The sequence below is a fragment of the Thunnus maccoyii genome, chromosome 13 (genome assembly GCF_910596095.1).
Source record: "Thunnus maccoyii chromosome 13, fThuMac1.1, whole genome shotgun sequence".
In the NCBI taxonomy this organism is placed as follows: Eukaryota; Metazoa; Chordata; class Actinopteri; order Scombriformes; family Scombridae; genus Thunnus; species Thunnus maccoyii.
In genome coordinates, this window is record NC_056545.1 from 19,846,139 (window position 1) to 19,866,405 (window position 20,267).

At 37.6% G+C, this 20,267-nt stretch overlaps 1 protein-coding gene across 1 annotated transcript in view; it reads left to right on the plus strand.

Moving 5' to 3' along the window:
- The window catches only part of LOC121909650 (ryanodine receptor 1-like), a 51,877-nt gene that overhangs the window by 28,535 nt on the left and 3,075 nt on the right, over positions 1 to 20,267 (plus strand). Inside the window, exons 74-99 of the mRNA XM_042430187.1 lie at positions 1,568 to 1,738; positions 1,885 to 1,944; positions 2,065 to 2,199; positions 2,734 to 2,846; positions 2,954 to 3,050; positions 3,136 to 3,245; positions 3,336 to 3,387; positions 3,490 to 3,564; positions 6,779 to 6,878; positions 6,988 to 7,067; positions 7,160 to 7,236; positions 7,342 to 7,415; positions 10,903 to 10,983; positions 11,094 to 11,182; positions 11,519 to 11,647; positions 11,730 to 11,834; positions 16,363 to 16,444; positions 16,539 to 17,860; positions 18,097 to 18,179; positions 18,536 to 18,695; positions 18,800 to 18,886; positions 19,070 to 19,339; positions 19,506 to 19,636; positions 19,781 to 19,823; positions 19,903 to 20,036; positions 20,168 to 20,228. Coding sequence (XP_042286121.1) covers positions 1,568 to 1,738; positions 1,885 to 1,944; positions 2,065 to 2,199; positions 2,734 to 2,846; positions 2,954 to 3,050; positions 3,136 to 3,245; positions 3,336 to 3,387; positions 3,490 to 3,564; positions 6,779 to 6,878; positions 6,988 to 7,067; positions 7,160 to 7,236; positions 7,342 to 7,415; positions 10,903 to 10,983; positions 11,094 to 11,182; positions 11,519 to 11,647; positions 11,730 to 11,834; positions 16,363 to 16,444; positions 16,539 to 17,860; positions 18,097 to 18,179; positions 18,536 to 18,695; positions 18,800 to 18,886; positions 19,070 to 19,339; positions 19,506 to 19,636; positions 19,781 to 19,823; positions 19,903 to 20,036; positions 20,168 to 20,228 — 3,921 coding nt within the window. The remainder of the gene's footprint in view (positions 1 to 1,567; positions 1,739 to 1,884; positions 1,945 to 2,064; positions 2,200 to 2,733; positions 2,847 to 2,953; positions 3,051 to 3,135; positions 3,246 to 3,335; positions 3,388 to 3,489; positions 3,565 to 6,778; positions 6,879 to 6,987; positions 7,068 to 7,159; positions 7,237 to 7,341; positions 7,416 to 10,902; positions 10,984 to 11,093; positions 11,183 to 11,518; positions 11,648 to 11,729; positions 11,835 to 16,362; positions 16,445 to 16,538; positions 17,861 to 18,096; positions 18,180 to 18,535; positions 18,696 to 18,799; positions 18,887 to 19,069; positions 19,340 to 19,505; positions 19,637 to 19,780; positions 19,824 to 19,902; positions 20,037 to 20,167; positions 20,229 to 20,267) is intronic.

Consider the following 20,267-nt stretch of genomic DNA (forward strand, 5'->3'; position numbering starts at 1 on the left):
ACTTTAAAATGTGCTCAAAATGACCATGGATTTAACCAATACATTAATTCACACTTATCTAAATTATTCCCCAAAATGCTTTTCACCCTGTTTCCTCTAAACTAGTCATCCATAACACACTTGCATCTGGCACTGAATTGAGGAAGTGGCTGATGCGCTGAGTCAGTACCTCTCGCACTGATAGTGGGGGTGTAGGGCATCTGGGGTTGAGTTAATTATACACGTCCGTCTGGCAATGACACCCCAACAAACACCTCTGATGATAAGATTAGAGTTAGAGGCAGTAACTGGCCTCTTCTGTCTGTTTTTCCATGTCAGACTCGATGTATGTGTGAATCTAATGTGACTTTGTCTGGTTCCAGGCAATTATTGAACAGACTTACAATGTATTTTACAGTCTATAAAATACATTGTTTTCACAAGGCAAGATAAGAGTCTTCAACACCATAAAACAGACTTCTTAATGTTCTGAAGTTCAGTAGACCATATTAGATGCTTCTAATTATTTAGAATAATTTATATATTGTAAGCATAAATTTTCACATCTAGGGAGACTCCAGAAAGATCAGATAACAGAAGACCTGAATTATACAGAAACAGGACAGGAGTGCAGGAGGCGAGCACAGGGACAAATCCTAGTTTGCTTTAGATGTGTGCTTTTAACAGCCTGCAACTAACACATCTAACTTCAATTAAACTTTTAATTTCAAGAGTTTTGTTCTGTAACATCATCTAACATCTTAATCTTTCACCAGGGGCTGCTGTTGTTACAAAATGTAATCAACAAGTAGAGAAAAACATATGAGATTGTTTCGATTATTCATCTTGTTCGTGAATGCTGAATTGGTTGTCACTTGAATGGGATATGTTTTCTGTCGCATGTTTTGTAAAAGCAATTTCACGGATTTAGTTCCTTATAAGACCCACTCCTTCCAGCTTCCCGTTCCCAAAGCCAGTTATATCCCCACTTTGCCCCCACATTTTCACTATACCCTCTACTTACCAGTCTGAGCTCAGAGAAATAATGATATTTTTGTATTTGGGAAATCACAGGAATTTCAAATTCAGGCACTTTCTTTTCATTTACATGTTGTGACAGTAACATGTTTAATAAGAGTCCCTTAGTGAAAGTAGGTGGATATTTCTACATGGAGAGATCTGCTGTTATTACGTAATAACAGCTTACAGCACTGTGTATTGCTGAATCATCACTAAAAGGTAGGATGGTATACAAAAGGAAAATATGTGATCAGTAGGAGCAACACAAGCAATCAGGTTTGTCAAGAATTGTAATGAACACTGAACATGTTGACAAACTTATTTTATATTTTCTTTGTGTGATGGATATACTGTACATAGAGTCAGTTGCATTTTTTTTCTATAGTGGTGTTTCAGTTATTCCTGGCATTATGGGATAGATGGATAATTAGTAATAAGGGCTTATATCTATGAAAGTAACTGTCATGCATAAAATCAGGGCTGCAATGTATTTGATACAGAGCAGTGTTAACTCTGGCATTTTATGAGATACTGTGAATGCTTTTTGGTTCATTGTCCCTTTTCTCAGGGTGGCGGCTCAGATACCGAACGTACCAAGAAGAAGAGACGGGGAGATCGTTACTCTGTGCAGACTTCACTTATTGTGGCTGCCTTGAAAAAGATGCTCCCCATAGGCCTCAACATGTGCTCTCCCGCCGATCAGGAGCTAATCAACTTGGCCAAGATCAGATACTCTTTGGTAATGTTTTTCTGACTAATGAAATAGATTACGGTAAACAGTTGTTGTCTGATTTGTAAAATACTGTTGTACAGTGACCAAAAATGAACAACCCAAACCATTCTCCACAGGACTGATTGATAAAAGTTTTTTTATTTACCTTACAGAGAGACACTGATGAAGAAGTAAGAGAGTTCCTTCAGAACAACCTTCATCTTCAGGGAAAGGTATTATTCCATTCTGATAGACCAACCCTATAGTATTTATGTCCTAGGAATTGGATTTTGATGATAGATAATCAGTCCAGATACATTTCATAAAGTTTTGTGTCCCTGTGCCGTGGAAAGGTGGACAATCCATCCATGCGCTGGCAGATGGCCCTGTACAAGATAATGGCAGGCAAGGCCGAAGATGCTGACGCACCAGTAAAAGTTGTTAAGAGAGTGCAGGAGGTTTCTGCCGTCCTTTACCACCTTGAAGTGGTGAGCAAATATCCTCACTTGAACTTATAAGCAAGACACTCACTTTAGTAATTGCAGGCTGTTTCTCCAGCATAAAGTTTAAGGAATGAAAAATAAGATTCTAATGGAATAATTGCATAAATATTATTTGAATGAACATTGTACTATTTGTGTGTATGTAAAAATGATGAATAAATATTTTTGAGTTTGTTGTAAGGGGTATATGTAGCAGGTATGTGAAAGAAAAGTAAGAACATGCTGCACAAGCTCACTAAAAATACAGCAATAAGTACCTACCATTTTATAGAGAAATACTAGTAATTATTTGGGTCTAACAGCAAATCAAAACAGCAAATCAGAAGCTAAAAACTTCCTGAAAGTTTAACTACAAGTTAGTGCCCAAGAGTTCAAAATACTCAAAATATAGACTCATTTGCTGCAAATGTTGGAGGGAAATAAGTTTAATATTAACAACAATGGCTTAAAAGTGTTTTAAAGGTTTTCCTTCTGTACATAAAGAGTTATGATTGGAACTGTCCACTTTCTTTTATACAGACAGAGCACCCGTTTAAATCCAAGAAGATGGTGTGGCACAAACTGTTGTCCAAGCAGAGACGCAGGGCTGTGGTCGCTTGCTTTAGGATGACACCACTTTACAACATTCCACGGTGAGAAAGCTAAATCTGTGTCAAGACTGTTCGCAAAATAACTATACCAGATGTACAAAAATGCTAAGACAAGCTGTTTTTTTGTTTTGTTTTTAACAATATTGCAGGCACAGAGCTTCAAACATGTTCCTTGAGGGATACAAACGCAACTGGCTTTACACTGAGGGTTACTCATTTGAGGACAGGATGATAGATGACTTGTCCGTGAGTGTCATCTAACATCTTATTTTCATCAGGGAAGTACCTTTTCTGTACTGTTACTCATCCTCCCTCTCTGTATGTATTGCAGAAAGCCATGGAGCAAGAGGAAGGAGATGAAGAGGAGGAGAAAGAAACTAAGCCAGATCCTCTCCACCAGCTTATTCTGCATTTCAGTCGTACTGCTCTAACAGAAAAGAGGTTTGATAAATCCTCACTTTTACAGTAACAACGAAATGCATGAAATGTTATTCCTAGTTCACCAATTGTCTTCTTTGGTCCCCGTTACAGTAAACTTGACACAGATCATCTTTATATGGCATATGCAGATATTATGGCAAAGGTGAGTCCTTGCAGAAGGTTTTGGATATGAGGTTTGAAGTGGTGCCAAATATGATATGAAATGCTCATGTTTCTTCTTTTCTTGTCCTCTGCGTTTTTTTAGAGTTGCCATATTGGTGAGGAAGAAGAAGGGGGAGAGGAAATGGTGGAAAATGCTGAGGATGAGATGTCCTTTGAGGTGCGACAGTCAGAACTGGTAATGGGCGGCCAGGGGGCTGGGGACCAGGAACACAGTGGAGCGGTAGCTCTCAACGCATTGAGTGACCTCATCATCGGAACATTACTTCACAACCATATTTCTCTCTCTGTCTTCGCTATGTCTAATTACCTCTGTCTGTTCTGTATGTCCTCTGTGTCTTCTGTCTGTTTGTATGTTGTGCTTCATTCATTGTGATGTTGCTCTATTTGGAAATATGACAAAGCCCCAACCCAGATGTTTTTTACTGCCTATTATATGTACCCTCAAATTTTCAAATTACACTATAACTCCAAGGACAAAAACATATTGTTCTCTATTATTATTCCTTAAATCTGGATTGGGTCTTATTAAATTACATATAACTAATGTAAATTTAACAACAATAATAATAATAATCATACTAATGGTGTATATATACAGTATATACATATATCAATTATCAGTTCAGCTTGATGGACAGTATAAACCAATTTGGGTGAAGTTTTGAAAATCAATGAGTAAGCATACAGCCTATTACACCGTCCATTACAGGAGGTACTTCCATTCCAAACTAGCCTCTAGTTTTACTCTGTACAGCTCATAGAAAGGGAGTGTACGAGGCTTTTTATATACTTTATGGCTTACTTTGAAAGACAACACCAGCTGCCACTGTGTAGGCCTTTACTACATTCCTTGTCTCAAGTTTATGAGTCTCAGACACTGTACTCATTGATATACTTATAGGGCTGGCTTTACTGTTAGGAGCAACTGGAGATGAACTATTAAAGACCCCAGTTAGAATTTTGTTGGTTAGACCAGAAACACTTTTTGTGCTTTGTCAAAATGTATTGTTGCTTTAAACAACTAAAAAATATTTATAAATTCAAAAATGCCTTCAAATGCCTTTTGCTTATATCAAACTGGGGAGTCGGACATGCTGAAAGGCCTGCAGAAGATATTGGAAGTGTTATTTAAGGCAAATTCAAATCTCTACTGGAAATGATTATGAATGTGATTTAACACAAACTAGTGATGTCATTCCTCCCAGTTTATATAGCTGTCCCATTTGTCTCTCTCTCTCTGTCTCTTTCGCCATCCCTCCATGTAATCCCTCTCACCTTCATAACACCAGTCTTTACTAAGTGAATGCTACTAATCAGTGTCCCTTTCCCCACTCACATAGCTTACTGACAGACTACAGTGAAAGCCAGTGTAGAACATGCAATTTTAAAAGCTATATATTCATACACATAGTCATGGTTTTAATAGTTAATTCACATACCCCATATAGTGCATAGTTCATAATCAGGTTTCATTAGATAGTCAGGGACTGCAGGGTAAGTTTGAGGTCCAACTGCACAACACATAGTGGGTAAACCATGGTCAGGCATATGTGGGTGGGGGGGTGGTTTTGGGTGGGAGGGAGGGAAGCGGGGGAGGGTGGGTGGTGTTAAGGGTGAGGACGGGGGATGCTACAAGTTGATTTGTGATGTGGTTGAACAGAGGAATGTCAGTTTGTCCTCTGAATTCAGAGATATTCATTTAATTGCCATTTTCTTTCTATAAATGGTGTTTCATTCCCAGTTGGCTGTATACAATAAACACAAAATGGTGCATTAGCACAAATAGAGATTAAAGGCCATGTAGAGACAGAGCAATGTTTTCATTTTTCTGTTTTGCTTGAATATTTCAAACCATTTCTTCCAGCAAATTCACACTACTATGAAATGGCAAAGAAATATCTCTGATACAGAGGGACTGCAGCTTTTGTCCAGACTGTCTTTACTGCAGCAGCTCTGCAAGACAAGACAGTTTGGACAAAAGCTATAAGCTGTATAGCTGCAATGTGAAGCCATTGAGGTTGTTTCCTGTAGTCTAACGCTTGCTCCAGCCAGCAAACGTGAAGAAGTAGTGTACCAACTCCATGACTAATAAAGTGGGATGAAAGAATGTGTGCAAGAGTCAGTGGACAGTAACACCTCATAATGTAAATTCTGTAAAATTAGTATTACTGTACAGAAAAGAAATTAAAGGGGATCTATTATGCTTTTCCTTATTTTCTGTCATATATATATATATGATGTTACAATGTTGGATCTTCATATTAAACATGGCCAAAGTTTCAAATAATTAGGTAAGCATATGTAAAAGTCATCCCTGTGACCAGAAAACTCAGGCCTCAGACTGCTCTGAACGTTCAGTTTCCAACATTTTTTTCTACTTTCGAGACGAGCTGACATCAACTCGTGACAGCTTTCTGTATATGGTCATTTGCTCCAGGCACAGCACACACTGCACCGTGCGGGGAGATACTACATCGTCGTTTGGCGACGGCAGAATAACATTTTACTGGCTATGTTACCTTTGTTATTTCCCACATGTAACTTACACTGTTATGCCACACAATAAGCAGGTAATGAGCATAATATTTACCAAACAGAGACATCCTACTGTAGTCTTTGTTGCTGCAGATTGCTATCCACTATCATATTCCGGATCGGATTTGGGCTCGAACATGTACGGATGGATTTGAGAAGTTGACATTTGGATTATGGAAGGAAAAAAAGAATTGAAATCCTGCCACAATAGTTTTTTTTGTGTTTCCTGCTGTGATGCAGCTTCTTGAAGCAAACCAATCAGAACAGAGCGGGCTCATCGGGAGAGGGGCGGATGAGCAGGAGCTAAAGCGACTTGTTTCAGACGGAGGCTGAACTGACGGGCAGCATAAAGGGCCAGTATAAGATAAATAAGGATTTTTTTGAACTGTGAATCATGCAAAGCTACACTAGTGGAGTCCCATATTAAAAATATAGAGCTGGAAAATAGCATAATAGGTCCCCTTTAACAATGATTGAATGTGATATAACATTTTTATATGAATCAAAAAGATGTGATATTGATCTCATTAATATATAATCATTAATGATACATATTGTTACAGTTATGGACCATTTGATTAAAGACTGGTAAGTTGATTAGACAGTAATAAGGTGAAACGTGTAGGGACTTGAGTGAAAGGAGAGTGAATGTGAATTGCAATCATGAATATAAATGGATAGAATGGACTTTGTATTTTTATTTAAACACCTGGCGTATTGAAGACTGCCACTGAATGTTTAATCAGATATCTGACCTGAAAATGTCCATTCTGTCTATTTAAATTCTCTGTGTGAAATATAACAGTGGCAAGTACTAATATTGGTGTCTGCCACAGGAAAAAGAAATGGAGAAACAGAGACTCCTGTACCAGCAGTCTAGACTTCATAATCGTGGTACGGCAGAGATGGTCCTGCAAATGATCAGTGCCTGCAAAGGTAGTTTTTGCTCCTTATCTTCTGTCAACACTTTCAGCATGTAAACCTGCCTGCACTATGATGGAGTTTTTCCCCTTGAAAACTTTTTGAATGTGCTTTTTCCCTGTAGGCGACACTGGCCCAATGGTGTCTACAACCCTCAAGTTGGGTATCTCTATTCTTAATGGTGGAAACAGTGAGGTTCAGCAGGTATGTCCTCTGAAAACAAACCCTTTAGATTATGTACTTTATGCCAAAAGGATCACTCTTTATATGGTTACCCCCTTTTTTTCCTTTGGCAGAAAATGTTGGAGTACTTGAAGGATAAAAAGGACGTCGGTTTCTTTTTGAGTGTGCAAACATTGATGCAAACATGCTGGTCAGTTTTCAGTCACATTTTTTTAACAAACCTTTGAAAAGTTTAGATGTTTTCATTTGGACAATGTTCAGATTAGATCTAAATATGGGTTCATGTTCTCCACAGTGTCCTGGATCTGAATGCTTTTGAGAGGCAGAACAAGGCAGAGGGTCTGGGCATGGTTACAGAGGAGGGCACTAGTAAGTCTCCATACTCTTTTCTTCAGCATCACTTTCTCAGAGCTAATAAACCCTTATGTAATATTATCTGCATTGTTTAAAGGTGCAGATTACAGTGTTGAATCTACCTCACCCATCACATTACACATTACAAGTGTAGATGGTGCACATTTTGTCTGAGTAAAAAAATGAATATACACTGCTTTTGCTATTCCTCATATGCCATATTTGCAACACATATGAAAGGTCTTCAGAAATGATAAATCAATTACTCACATTTATAGTCATTCATTGTACATCAGTTTTCAACTCATCAGCACATACAATGACAAGAGCGCTCCAGTACATAACACTGCTAAGTCTATATAGCCTCATGCAACCATTTTGCATCTGTAATGATGACCTATAAAAAACAATGTTAATCATTTTTTCACATAAGATTTTGTGCCCAGCACAAGCATACCAAAATAAATCAATAAATCTGCGTGTCTTCACTTGACTTGAGTATTGTATGTGTCCAAAACAAACGTAACGGTAAGTAATGTAAGTACATTTTTTGGATTGTAGATTTAGAGACAATTACATATATACATATATGCTGAGCAACATCATATTCCATTATATTCCATATATTTGCCTCATCATCATTAACATAGAATCAGTGAAATCAGTCAAAACAAGCCATGAATTAATAAAAAAAGACATTCTGAGCATCTATTAATTCATCTTCCTCTAAATGTTTTCCATCTGTGCCATTTACTGTACAAAATTTAATTTAATTGAATGATTAGTTTCCTAACCTAAAATATTATTAACACTAGGATAACTGTTAAATGGTTCAATTTTAGTATTTTAAATTTAACTTAGTTAGTTCAATGTTTTGTTTCTTAGTATGTCTGGTAGTTTGACTTGTTGATTGTTCTTCACCTACTGTTTTGACAACTTTTGTCATCTAATTCTGGAAGTTCATTTGAAATTCTACCTGAATGAATTTGCCATGGAATGTTGTTAATCTCCCCCTCCTCATCTCTTAGTCCTCTACTGTTGTCAACACACTGATCCTCTCTCCCTTCCCCACGATCACTGCCACCTCTCCCTTGTCCCTCCTTTCATGGTCCTCAGACTTGAACCTAGATCGGGGTAAATCATGTTTCTGTCCATCTGCCTCTCTGTTCTCTGATTCCTCGTTCTCTCCCCTGCCCCTCTTGCTCTCTCTTCTATTTCTAACACTAAAATTCCACCAAGAGAGGATTGGATGCCTCTGTCCATCTTTCATGTTCATAGCTTGCAACACTCCTCACATTTCCTAGTCATTTCAAAAGGCAATGGATGGAATCTGGTCCTCTCTGCTTATAAAACTTCGTACTAAAGCTGTGGGTGAAACATTTGTCATGAACAGTGATGGACTTTATCATTTGAAAACCTTAATAACTTCTTGCACATTTTCGGTCATGTCATTTGTAGTGAGGCTGTTCTTATTTTGAAATATGGTTACAGAGATTGTTCAGTCAATCTTAAAGGTAGAGTCAGCGATTCATGCTCATGCACAGGACGGGGAGGTCATCAGAGCAGCTGTCTGTGTGAGGACACGACAGTCTCCCGTCTCAAGCATCCGTTGAATGGTGGCAGAGGGCTGGTGAACTAGAGAGAGAGAGGCCGTGGCCAATTCACATAGGAAGCGTTTTCTCACTGAACAGATATGCTTCCATTTTATTAAATGTATCAATCCACACTGAATCCAGGAAATTTTCACCCTGTGTTTTTTTACGCTGCAAGTCTGTTTCTGTCACATTTAGTGAAGTGTAATCTGAGCAGGCAGCTGTTTAAATCACACAATTATCCCGCTGTATATGTGTTTTGAACTTATTGACCGAATCAATTAATCAATAAATACAAACACTGTTGATTTCTTCCCGTGGAGCCAACATGCAAACTATTTTGGTTCAGTAAATTTCTGCTGACAGTCAGCCTGGTGAAGGCAGTTTGTCCAGCTGCTGTCCTCTCAGCTCTCCAGGAGCTGCAGCTGACAGACGGCTGCTTCTGTGGATGCTGAACGCAGGTCGAGTGAGAAGTGGGGAGGCCGCAGACAGGCGGAGGGTATGGATGGACTGTTGTGCTCATATGAGATGATTTTATTTTTTTTCCGCTCGTGATAAAGTGTGAGAAGAACAGATGTGACGCTACAGCTGACACATCGCTCTGGATTCCGCTATATTTCTCTTTTGGTCGTTGTCTTGGCAATGCGCGTCCGTGAACTTTGGGGGCGGAGCTTCTGAAGGAGGACGAAGGGAGGGGTGTATTTGTTTGGGTGTTTAGTTCAAATATCAACAATCTTTCTCCGGAATGACTGACTCTACCTTTAATAACTAACTAATAACTAAGAGTTGGCACACCCAAATCAGAAAATTATTTTTATTACTGTTTCAACACAAAGAATAATCTGATAAATTTGAGTATATCAACTCTTGAATTTAATTTCTTAAATTTTAAGAATTAAACAGTCTCATGGCACATCCAAGTGCACTTCTGTTGGAAATCATTAGCTGAACTCTTCTTAAACTGTAATTTTGATGTATGACTAAAGAATGTGCAGTCCCTCTCTCAAATATATTATATCATGCACTGGATTCCCTTTAGTATTTTGATGGACAATGCCCAAATCTCTCTGACATTTAACTCTTGTGTATAATAGCAAACTTGATGTTGTGATGTGTTGCATGATTCTGTGTCTGTGTGTGTGTGTGTGTGTGTGTGTGTGTGTGTGTCCAGTGGTGGACTGGGATTTAAAATGGCAACAAAGAAATGAATTAATATTGGACATATACAGTAGAATGTTTTTATAGAAAATTTAAAATGCCTCTGTGAGTTTACTGTATATATGAGATTAAGAACACACTTAAAAAATCCTGCTTTTCCCTTTATTTACTCCCTTTTTAAAATGTTTATACATACTTTAAAAAGTAAAACATGTCAAATCAGCACACCAGTAAAACTCTAGATGACCAGTTCACCACTGAGTACTCCAATGTTTTAACTTTAATACTGTCTGTATAACAATACATTATGATTATCTGCGTATTTACGTGTTGTTCATATGAATGTATGTCTGATATGTTACTGTGTTCATTTGTCCCTGCAACTTGTTTTTACATTAACTGAATGCATGTGATGCCTCCTGTATGTTGTTTGACATTTGATTGTGTGTCAGACCATTGCACAGTCATTACTATTTCATTTATCAAGTCCTATTTATACTATTTAGTGTGACTCATTCTTTAATTTTTATTTAAAAAAAAACAAAACACTTGATCAGAGGTGGTTATTGTGTCTGATACTGAAATCCATTGAGGAAGATGGTAAGTTAAGAAATTAATCTTTATTTTACTGTCATCACACTGCTTTAAAATGTTTCAGTAGTACCAGAAAGCTTTTTACAGTTGTGTGTAGTATGATGTCAACCTGATTTTAGGATGTAATTTAAAGCTTTGATTTGTTTTATTTTCTTTAGATGAGAAAGTCATGGCAGACGATGAGTTTACCTGTGACCTCTTCCGTTTCTTGCAATTGCTTTGCGAGGGTCACAATAATGGTGAGAATGATTCATAGTTCCAATGAGAGTCAATTTTAATTCAAACCAAATTATACACTTCATCGCATTGCAAATGTTATTTAACTAAAATTATCTCTGTTTTGCTGCAGATTTTCAGAACTACTTGCGGACGCAGACAGGCAGCACAACTACCATCAACATCATCATCTGTACAGTAGATTACCTCCTCCGACTGCAGGTAAAGATTCAAATATAAAGTTTGAAAGTCCATAATGTGAGTAATATTGGTGCGAAACTAGATGGGTAACTGTATGTGCTATTGAACATGTGGCTGGTTGGGTTTGCTGTACAACTTTGCCTTCAATCATTGATTTTTAGTCCCAAAAGACTTTATTTGGTAGCTCAGATAATCAAGAAAGTCAGATGATCAGGACACAGTAAGTACCTTGTCTGCAGTATTTTAAAATGAATAATAAGGAAAAAATCCCTTTATCCTGATGAAAAATATTTTTTTACACAAACATATTTTTATGGTATAGGAATACTCTGCTCACACCTATTTTTTCCTGTCAAGGAGTCTATCAGTGATTTCTACTGGTATTACTCCGGCAAAGACATCATCGATGAACCAGGCAAGAAGAATTTCTCCAAAGCCATGACAGTGGCAAAACAGATTTTCAACAGTCTGACTGAATACATTCAGGTAAACAATCAAATCAAACATGAGGCCTTTACATGATCTGATTTTTTTGTTCATGTGTGTAACTGGCAGCCTCTCTCCTCAGGGCCCCTGCACAGGCAACCAGCAGTCCCTGGCCCACAGCAGGCTGTGGGACGCTATTGTTGGGTTCCTTCATGTCTTTGCCCACATGATGATGAAGCTGGCACAGGTACGCACATACTGCATGTGTTCTTGGGCTGAGCTCCCTGACCTATAATTAATGATCAATATGGACAGAGTAAACCAGTTATACAACTTTTCATCTCAGGGCATACTTTATTTTCAGAGGCCATGATAGAAATCAATGGTAGACATGAAAGGCATGATGTTCTTGAGAGCCAGGTGGTACCCCCGAAGTAGAATGTTAACATGAGATGAAACAGCATTTTCTGTTTTGGCTTGCTGTAATTGTCATGAAGAGTTAAGGTGCATTCTGTTAGTGGAAGGTCACAAAATCAACATTTAACATCCATCAGTATAGACCAAACAACAGCTCTTTACATGTGCATGGAAAAAAATCTATGTTGTCACAAGCCCAATAGTAGACCTGCTTGTAAACTTTTGTTTAATATGTGGCCAGTAAACACTGTATACATTACTCTACTGCCTGAAAATTACATGTAGAGAGCAAAGTCAATTTGGATTTCTTGGTTCTAAAAGTATTTCCACCATTTATCTGTATGACTGTTTTTTAAAGTGATACCACACATTCACATTAATTCTGAATATAGATCTTTTTTGCATGTCACAGTAGGAAAAGCACAAGTGAAAAATAGAAAAAATCAATAATGGCTGAATTCATGTATCTGCTTCAGTTTCAGGGTCCTGGTATTGTGCATGCAGGCTCACTGTCAAACTGTCATGGCTGACTGAGACACTTGAATATACAGAGCCATCATTAATGTTACTATAACACCTGTGCTTTTCCCGCCATGACAAGTCATAGTAATACAATTTATTAAATAGGTTTTCCATCCAGTTCTATACTGTTTACTGTTTGTGAATTTTATGAAAATGTGATTAAATATGAAAGTGCAAAATGCACATGAAAGTGTGGAATCACATTGATTGCTTTAGTGCTACAAATGAACGGTTGAAATACTTTCAAGGAAATCTCAGGACTTTTTCACTCTATTCAGTGCAGTAGTCCTCTGTAGATGACAGAGGCTAATGGCATACCTTTATTATTAGCACATACCTGTATTTTGCATGCATAACCCTTTAATCATACATCAATCATATATACAATCATTACAATTTAGAGACGAGCCATACTTCCTCCTTAAGTCCTCAGCTAAGACATATACACACATATACATCCAGTATATGACTAACATATATGATGGACCTAACACAAAATTATTTTGCTCCTTCCTTCTTAACCTGATATTCCCACAATTATCAGTTTCACAATCATAATATTTGAGATATTATGGTACACCAGTGAACAGGAGATATTTTAAATGTGTAATTCCAAAATGAAAACTTTAATAGTGCAGTATGAACAATATGTGATGAACTGGTGTTTGAATCAAATAATTGTTATAGTGAAAGAATATACTAGCCCAAACGTTAATGTCTCACTGTAGAAAGAAAGAAAATATTTGTCATGCACAAGAGTATTTGAAAATGTTTTTAATTGTTCAAAACTGAATAATTTATTGATTATTTAAACTGTCTTCCACATGTTCAATGCAGGGTAAAGTATGTATCCATTTTATTTATCTATTGATGTGATATTGTGTTTACTAGTTTGTTATTTATGCAATGTTGGTTTCCCTTATCAGGTTGTTTTACGTTCACCTGCTTTTAAAAAAGAAGTATCGATACTGAATTTGAAATTGCTTAAATTGGGGGAAATGTTTGCATATGACTCAGTGAGTGCTTGTTATGTTTTATGCTGAGATTAATCTCTTTCCAAACAAAAATTAGCACAGGGTAGAAGGTGAGTTAGAGTTTTAAAGGTATACAATGCAGGATTTTCCTAAAAAAAAAACAAAACAATGTATAGCCTCACACAAAAGTAATGCTTCTCAGTCATTACTGATGACCTACTAGAAGTGTGAGGTGGTGAATGTATCTGCAGAGACCCTACCCTTTGACTGTATTTTCTTATTTTGTTATTATTTTGCTGTGCTCGGGATGTTTCCGGGCCTCAACCTTTTGGTAGTTTTTTTATTTATGTTATATTTATCGCTTTCTTCATTCACTGTCTAGCTCGCTCAACCACCACTGCTCTCTCTCTCACTCGCTCATTGATCCAGGGAAGAGGGGCCAACTTTGACCGCTGTGTTTAGAAACGCCAACCACCAAATCCTGCATAGTATACCTTTAAAGGGCAGATACTTCAGCACCTTGAGTTATCGTGCAGCTACAACACTATCCCATGTCTTTTTTCGACCAATACAAAGCTTTTCCAAGTAATTTGATCAAATACAAACTCCAGAAGTATAATATTTATATTTTATTATTATGATGATTTTTATATATTTGTATATATTTATAATATTTGTCTTATTAAAAGTTTTAAAAGCTGTCTTTTGGAATAACTACATAAGGATTATTTTTGCATTAAGTGAAATTTTTTTGCAACAGTGGAAAAACACTTAAAATTTAAATTAAATTTGTATCCATGTCGCAGGTCACCACACCTAAGATCTGTTTTAATATATTTTGTGAATTATTTTTTCCACGAAGCTAGTCCTTTTTTGTTGTTGTTTTCATTTTTTTCAAAATGACCTCCCTTGTTTTACCAATAGTATATTTAATGGCGTTTTAAGGAGTTCACCATTTTTTAAAAAGCAGGTAAACATTTAATTGTCTCACAAATCAGACAAAAATAGGAAAATAATGTTTTCTATATTTCTGTAGTTATACATTAAACTGCAAAGCACAACAAATAAGTGTATAATCTATGTGCACATGTCAAATCAAAATGACGATATCATTCAAAAAAACACACAAAACAGATCCTGAGTGAATGCTTGGATGAAGGTATGATCACAAAGTTACAAAATGGATCACTATCAGCTCAATGTCACTTTTTCTTAACACATAAAATCAAGAATATTACAATTAATAACAAACATGTTTTTATACAGACTTTTCTGAATGAATGGATTTATAACAAAGAAGCAGGTGACTACAAAACTTCCTGAGAAAGGGATTGACATTTAACCTCCACTGTTGGGAGTATACATTTTAATATGAAATTATTTTGTGTTGGAATATACATTTTAATGTGACACCCACTCTGTGTTTAACAGGGGTTACACTTCTGTTGCCATTTTCATTCACTAATAATTAACCTGAAGGAAAATGCTTTTTATTTGTGGTGTGTCTTTGTGCCTTCTGTGTTGCTTTGGCTATAACACTATTTGAGCATCAACATAATATTAGTGTATGTGATATGTTAGCATTTATTTCACGGAATTACCTTCATCTTCAGACTGAAATTCTATTATTGTGACTGCAATTCATGACATGTTTATGATGAGGCTATTTAATTATGTGATATGTCCAAATACAAACCATACAGGGAAAACAAAGTCAGTCCATGTTTCGATTTTTGAGAGTTTAGTTCCTTAGTATCCTTAGTTGCTCAGGCTCTACCATATAGATATTTTTTCACTGTGGACATTTTATTAAAAGTATTCAACAAAAAATGTTGTTTGAGATATAAAGTTTTAAATGTATTTTATAACATTTGTTTCTTTTTTTTAATCTATCACATTGGATATAATCTCCCTGAAATTATAAAATAGCTCTTTCACAGAATAATTCAAAAATACATTTACATGTCAGCAGCGGCAAGCATTTGAAGCCAAAGTTTAACAAGCGGGAAGAAGTATATTTGTGGCCAGACTAAGCAGACACCAAATTTGAATGGGTACAGTCTGGATGTAAATGTAAAATGCTTTGTGTGATCGCATACTACATGTAAGATCTAGCACTTATAAGGTCACTAACGCCACTTCTATGTATGCTCTTGCAGACAGTAATTTTAAGTCAATCCAAACACTATATTGGCTGATTTTACAAATTAGTTCTTGTTTCTCTGGATGAAGTGAAAATGAATACTGAAATAACAGGTGATGTATGAAAACCTTTAGACTTATTCACTGTACAGGTAGGGACATCAGTGGTATAGATCGAACCTTTATTGATAGATTGCTACATGCCGACACGTTGGTGCTGTGTCACAAAAGCTTCAACTATTAAATCTAATGCTCACTGACATTCAGTTTTAATCAGTATTCACACACTGTAGGAACAGCTGACACTAAACTTGTGTTTACATTTTACAACAGACGTGTTGAAACCAGAATTTACATAAAGTTGGAGGAGATTGGTTAAGTTTACATTTATCCTGGACCGCTTTTTTTGCCTATGTTTTGACAAATTCTTTGAGCATGAGGGGTTGGTTACTTAACTTCTTTTTGCAGCACCCTCTTTGTTGTGAATGTGAGTGTACTGAACACATGGTATCTTAAACGTACACCTCATATAACAAGTATTACTATATGTTAAAATAATTCTGTGTGATAACTGTGGACTGTTGACACTTTTCACTTGTGTTTTCTACATCACCAATGATCACTGCATCTCTATAAATCTACATGAACCCCATATATTTAAAAATGATATGAATCTATTGTCATTACTGTAAGTTTTTGTGCATCTTTTTATGGTCATAGGATTCCAGCCAAATTGGTCTGCTGAAGGAGCTGCTTGACCTACAGAAAGACATGGTTGTTATGTTGCTCTCACTGTTAGAGGGTAAAAGAGTTTTTTTCCTCTTTTTTAGTTTTCAACCATTTTTATCTCTTGTCCTTTTTAAACTGTTGTTTAAATGTGACTTTGTATTATTCAGGAAATGTGGTGAATGGTACAATTGCCCGCCAGATGGTGGACATGTTGGTGGAGTCCTCCAGCAATGTGGAGATGATCCTCAAGTTCTTTGACATGTTCCTCAAACTAAAAGACATTGTGGCTTCAGATGCTTTCCGTGATTACGTCACAGATCCTCGAGGGCTCATCTCCAAGAAGGACTTCCAGAAGGCCATGGACAGTCAGAAACAGTACTCCCCTTCTGAGATCCAGTTTCTTTTGTCCTGCTCTGAAGCAGATGAAAATGACATGATCAACTATGAGGAGTTTTCCAATCGCTTCCAAGAACCTGCCAAGGACATCGGCTTCAATATTGCAGTGCTGCTCACCAACCTGTCTGAGCACGTCCCCCATGACACCAGGCTACAGAACTTCCTAGGACAAGCAGAGAGTGTGCTGAACTACTTCCGTCCCTTCCTGGGCCGCATTGAAATAATGGGTGCCAGTAGAAAGATTGAGCGTATCTACTTTGAAATCAGTGAAGTCAACCGCAGACAGTGGGAGATGCCCCAGGTCAGAGAGTCCAAGCGACAGTTTATCTTTGATGTTGTCAATGAGGGCGGTGAATCAGAGAAGATGGAGATGTTTGTCAATTTCTGCGAGGACACCATCTTTGAGATGAATATAGCTTCACAAATCTCAGAGCAGGAAGAAGAGGAAAAGGGGGAAGAAGACGACGAAGGAGATGAAGGTGGAGGTGAGGGAGGACCAGGAGGGGGAGCGAATGGAGGAGGTGATGAGGACAGTAATGGAGAAGAGGTGCATCCTGAATCAAGTTCTGCTTTTGCAGATTTCATAAACAGCATGTTTAGCTTCTTCAGCATTTTCACCTTCCGTAACCTTCGCAGACAATATCGCAGAGTGAGAAAGATGACCCTCAAGGAGATTGTGGTGGCTTTGTCCACTTTTTTCTGGACCATCCTTATGAGTATACTACACTTCATTTACAATGTGTGCAAAGGCTTCTTTATGATAATCTGGCAAACGCTGTTTGGAGGTGGCTTAGTAGAGGGAGCTAAAAATATCACTGTGACTGAGATTCTAGCAAGCATGCCAGATCCCACCCAGGATGACGTACATGGTGATGGGCCAGGGGAGCCGAGGACAGGGGAGGAACAAGACACTGGAGGTGTGACGGACACTGGAGAGACTGGGAGTGGGGAGGAGGAGGAGGAGGATACCCAGGAAAAAGAGGGTGGGAGGATACCAGGTATTGATGCTCCAGGTGGACTTGGAGATATGGGGGTCGAGGCACCTGTTGAACCTCCAACTCCTGAAGGGACTCCCATAACGAAAAGAAAAATAGTGAGTTTTTGCACTTCTGTTGAATCATTTATGTAAATATTAGCTAATTTACAGGGTTGTTATCAATCCAGTTTCGTTGTGGTTAGTGATTCAGTTTTAGATTTACACTTTTCTCCCATAAATTAAGGCAAGAAAAAGATCACATCTTTTACAGTATATGTTAAAAAAAAGAAGACATAGTAAAAAGGGAAGGTTAGAGTTTTTGTCACTGTTTTGTTGTTTTTGTTTCATTACAGCCACCAGAAGAGGCTGAAGCGAGCCAGAAACCTCCTGAACCTGTACCTGTAGAAGAACCTCCTCCAGAGCCCGAAAAGGCCGAGTACGAGTCTCCAGTTGTTTTCTCATGTCTATATTCATTTTCTTTCAACACCTCATCTCTATGTCATGGCTCAAGATAACAGACTTACTGTATAAGAGACTATAAAGAATAGAATATTTCACGTAAACAGTTTTGGATGGTTTGATGTTTGTATTCTGAAGTTGCAGCTTTGGCACATGCATTGAATTATTTCCAAGCAGCAATTTCTTGTGCAAACTGCCAAAATACTTCACGATCAATATTACTACCAGTATACTGTGTACAATTTTAGTATAACTATATAGAATTGGGCATCTCTTTTGATGTTGATGGAATACAGAAATAAAGCAGAAACCCTATTGTGTTTGGTTTTACAGTGTTGAAACCGGAGAGAAAGCAGAGAAAGAATCCGAGCCCACCACGACAGAAGAGCCAGAAGTAGCAAAGAAATCAGCAACAAAAAAAGAAAAGAAGCCGAAAGCGGAAGACGGTTTCCAAATCTGGACTGAGCTGGAAACCCAGAGAAATAAATTTATGGTGACACAGTTGCTAGTTTTTATTTCACAAATGTTTTTTTTTAATTTCACTCTCCACATATAGACTCACTAATCACCTGAAAAATATTCATCTCTTTTTTGCAGAACTACCTCTCCAGAAACTTCTACAACCTGCGTTTTTTGGCTCTGTTCCTCGCATTTGCCCTGAACTTTATTCTGCTGTTCTACAGGGTGAAGAGATAACTTTGAATTTGAATAATTATGTTGTAGATTACAATAACCAAACTATAAAAAATGAACACATTGAAGAATACATCTAATAAACTACTCAGTACAGTCTGTCTCAAGTTCAGTCAAAAAAAAAGTTCTGCTGTACAAAGTTGCATTATCTCTACATTGTTCTGTTCTGTGTAGGTGTCTGACACCCCACCTGAGGGTGACGAGATGGAAGGATCCGGGCTGTCGGAGGGAAGCGGGATGTTCGAAGGCTCTGGGTTGTTTGAAGGCTCAGGGGAAGAGGCTGAAGGATCTGGAATGAATGAAGGAGATGAGGATGAGGAAGACGTCCCAGTTTATTTCTATTTAGAGGAGAGCACTGGCTACATGCAGCCCACATTGTCCTTCCTTGCTGCCCTACACACAGTCATCTCATTCATCTGTATTATTGGATACAACTGCCTCAAGGTAAGATGGGCATGAGGGGCAAAACAGTACAGCGTGTAATATTGGACCCTTTTGCCTCTTAATATTCAAAAATATAGACAGAACTGTTCTTGAACTGTTGCACGAGAAATTCAGTCCAAAAGCCTGAATACTTCATTTAAACACCATTTGCAATTGTTTTTGTCAGATTCCACTCGTAATCTTTAAAAGGGAGAAAGAACTTGCAAGAAAGCTGGAATTTGACGGCCTCTACATCACTGAGCAGCCTGAGGATGACGATATTAAGGGCCAGTGGGACCGACTGGTCCTCAATACACCGTACGTGGATAAAGAAGTCTTTTTTCTCCTGTCAGATGCTTCTGAGTAGAGTCAAGATTAATGAGGCACACAGAGAAAATATTTCAAATACCAAAAGGTTTTCTTTCTTAATATCATTACTAAATAATGTCCCTTTTTTCACAGTTCTTTCCCAAACAACTATTGGGATAAATTTGTCAAACGAAAGGTGAGTTTGGTTCACTTTTGGTGGGTTTGAAATGGCTTTTGTAGAGCATGTTAACGTGAAATGAAATGTCTGCGTCCAGGTTCTGGATAAGTACGGAGACATTTATGGCAGAGAAAGAATCGCTGAACTCTTGGGAGTTGATTTAGCCTCCCTGGATGTGAGTCAACAACATGAGAAGAAACAGGAGGAACCAGACAGCTCTGTGTTTGCATGGTATGGTACCGATTTCACCAACAAACACATGCATGTGACATTTTGATCTACAGAATAATTTAATAATAAAACAAATGAATTTAAATGTAACATATAATCGGATGCTGTAATCTAATGCTGTGTCTTTTCAGGGCGACTTCCATTGACATCAAGTACCAGATCTGGAAATTCGGTGTTGTGTTCACAGATGGTGTAAGCAAAAGCAAAATTTACTTGTATATTACATACTAT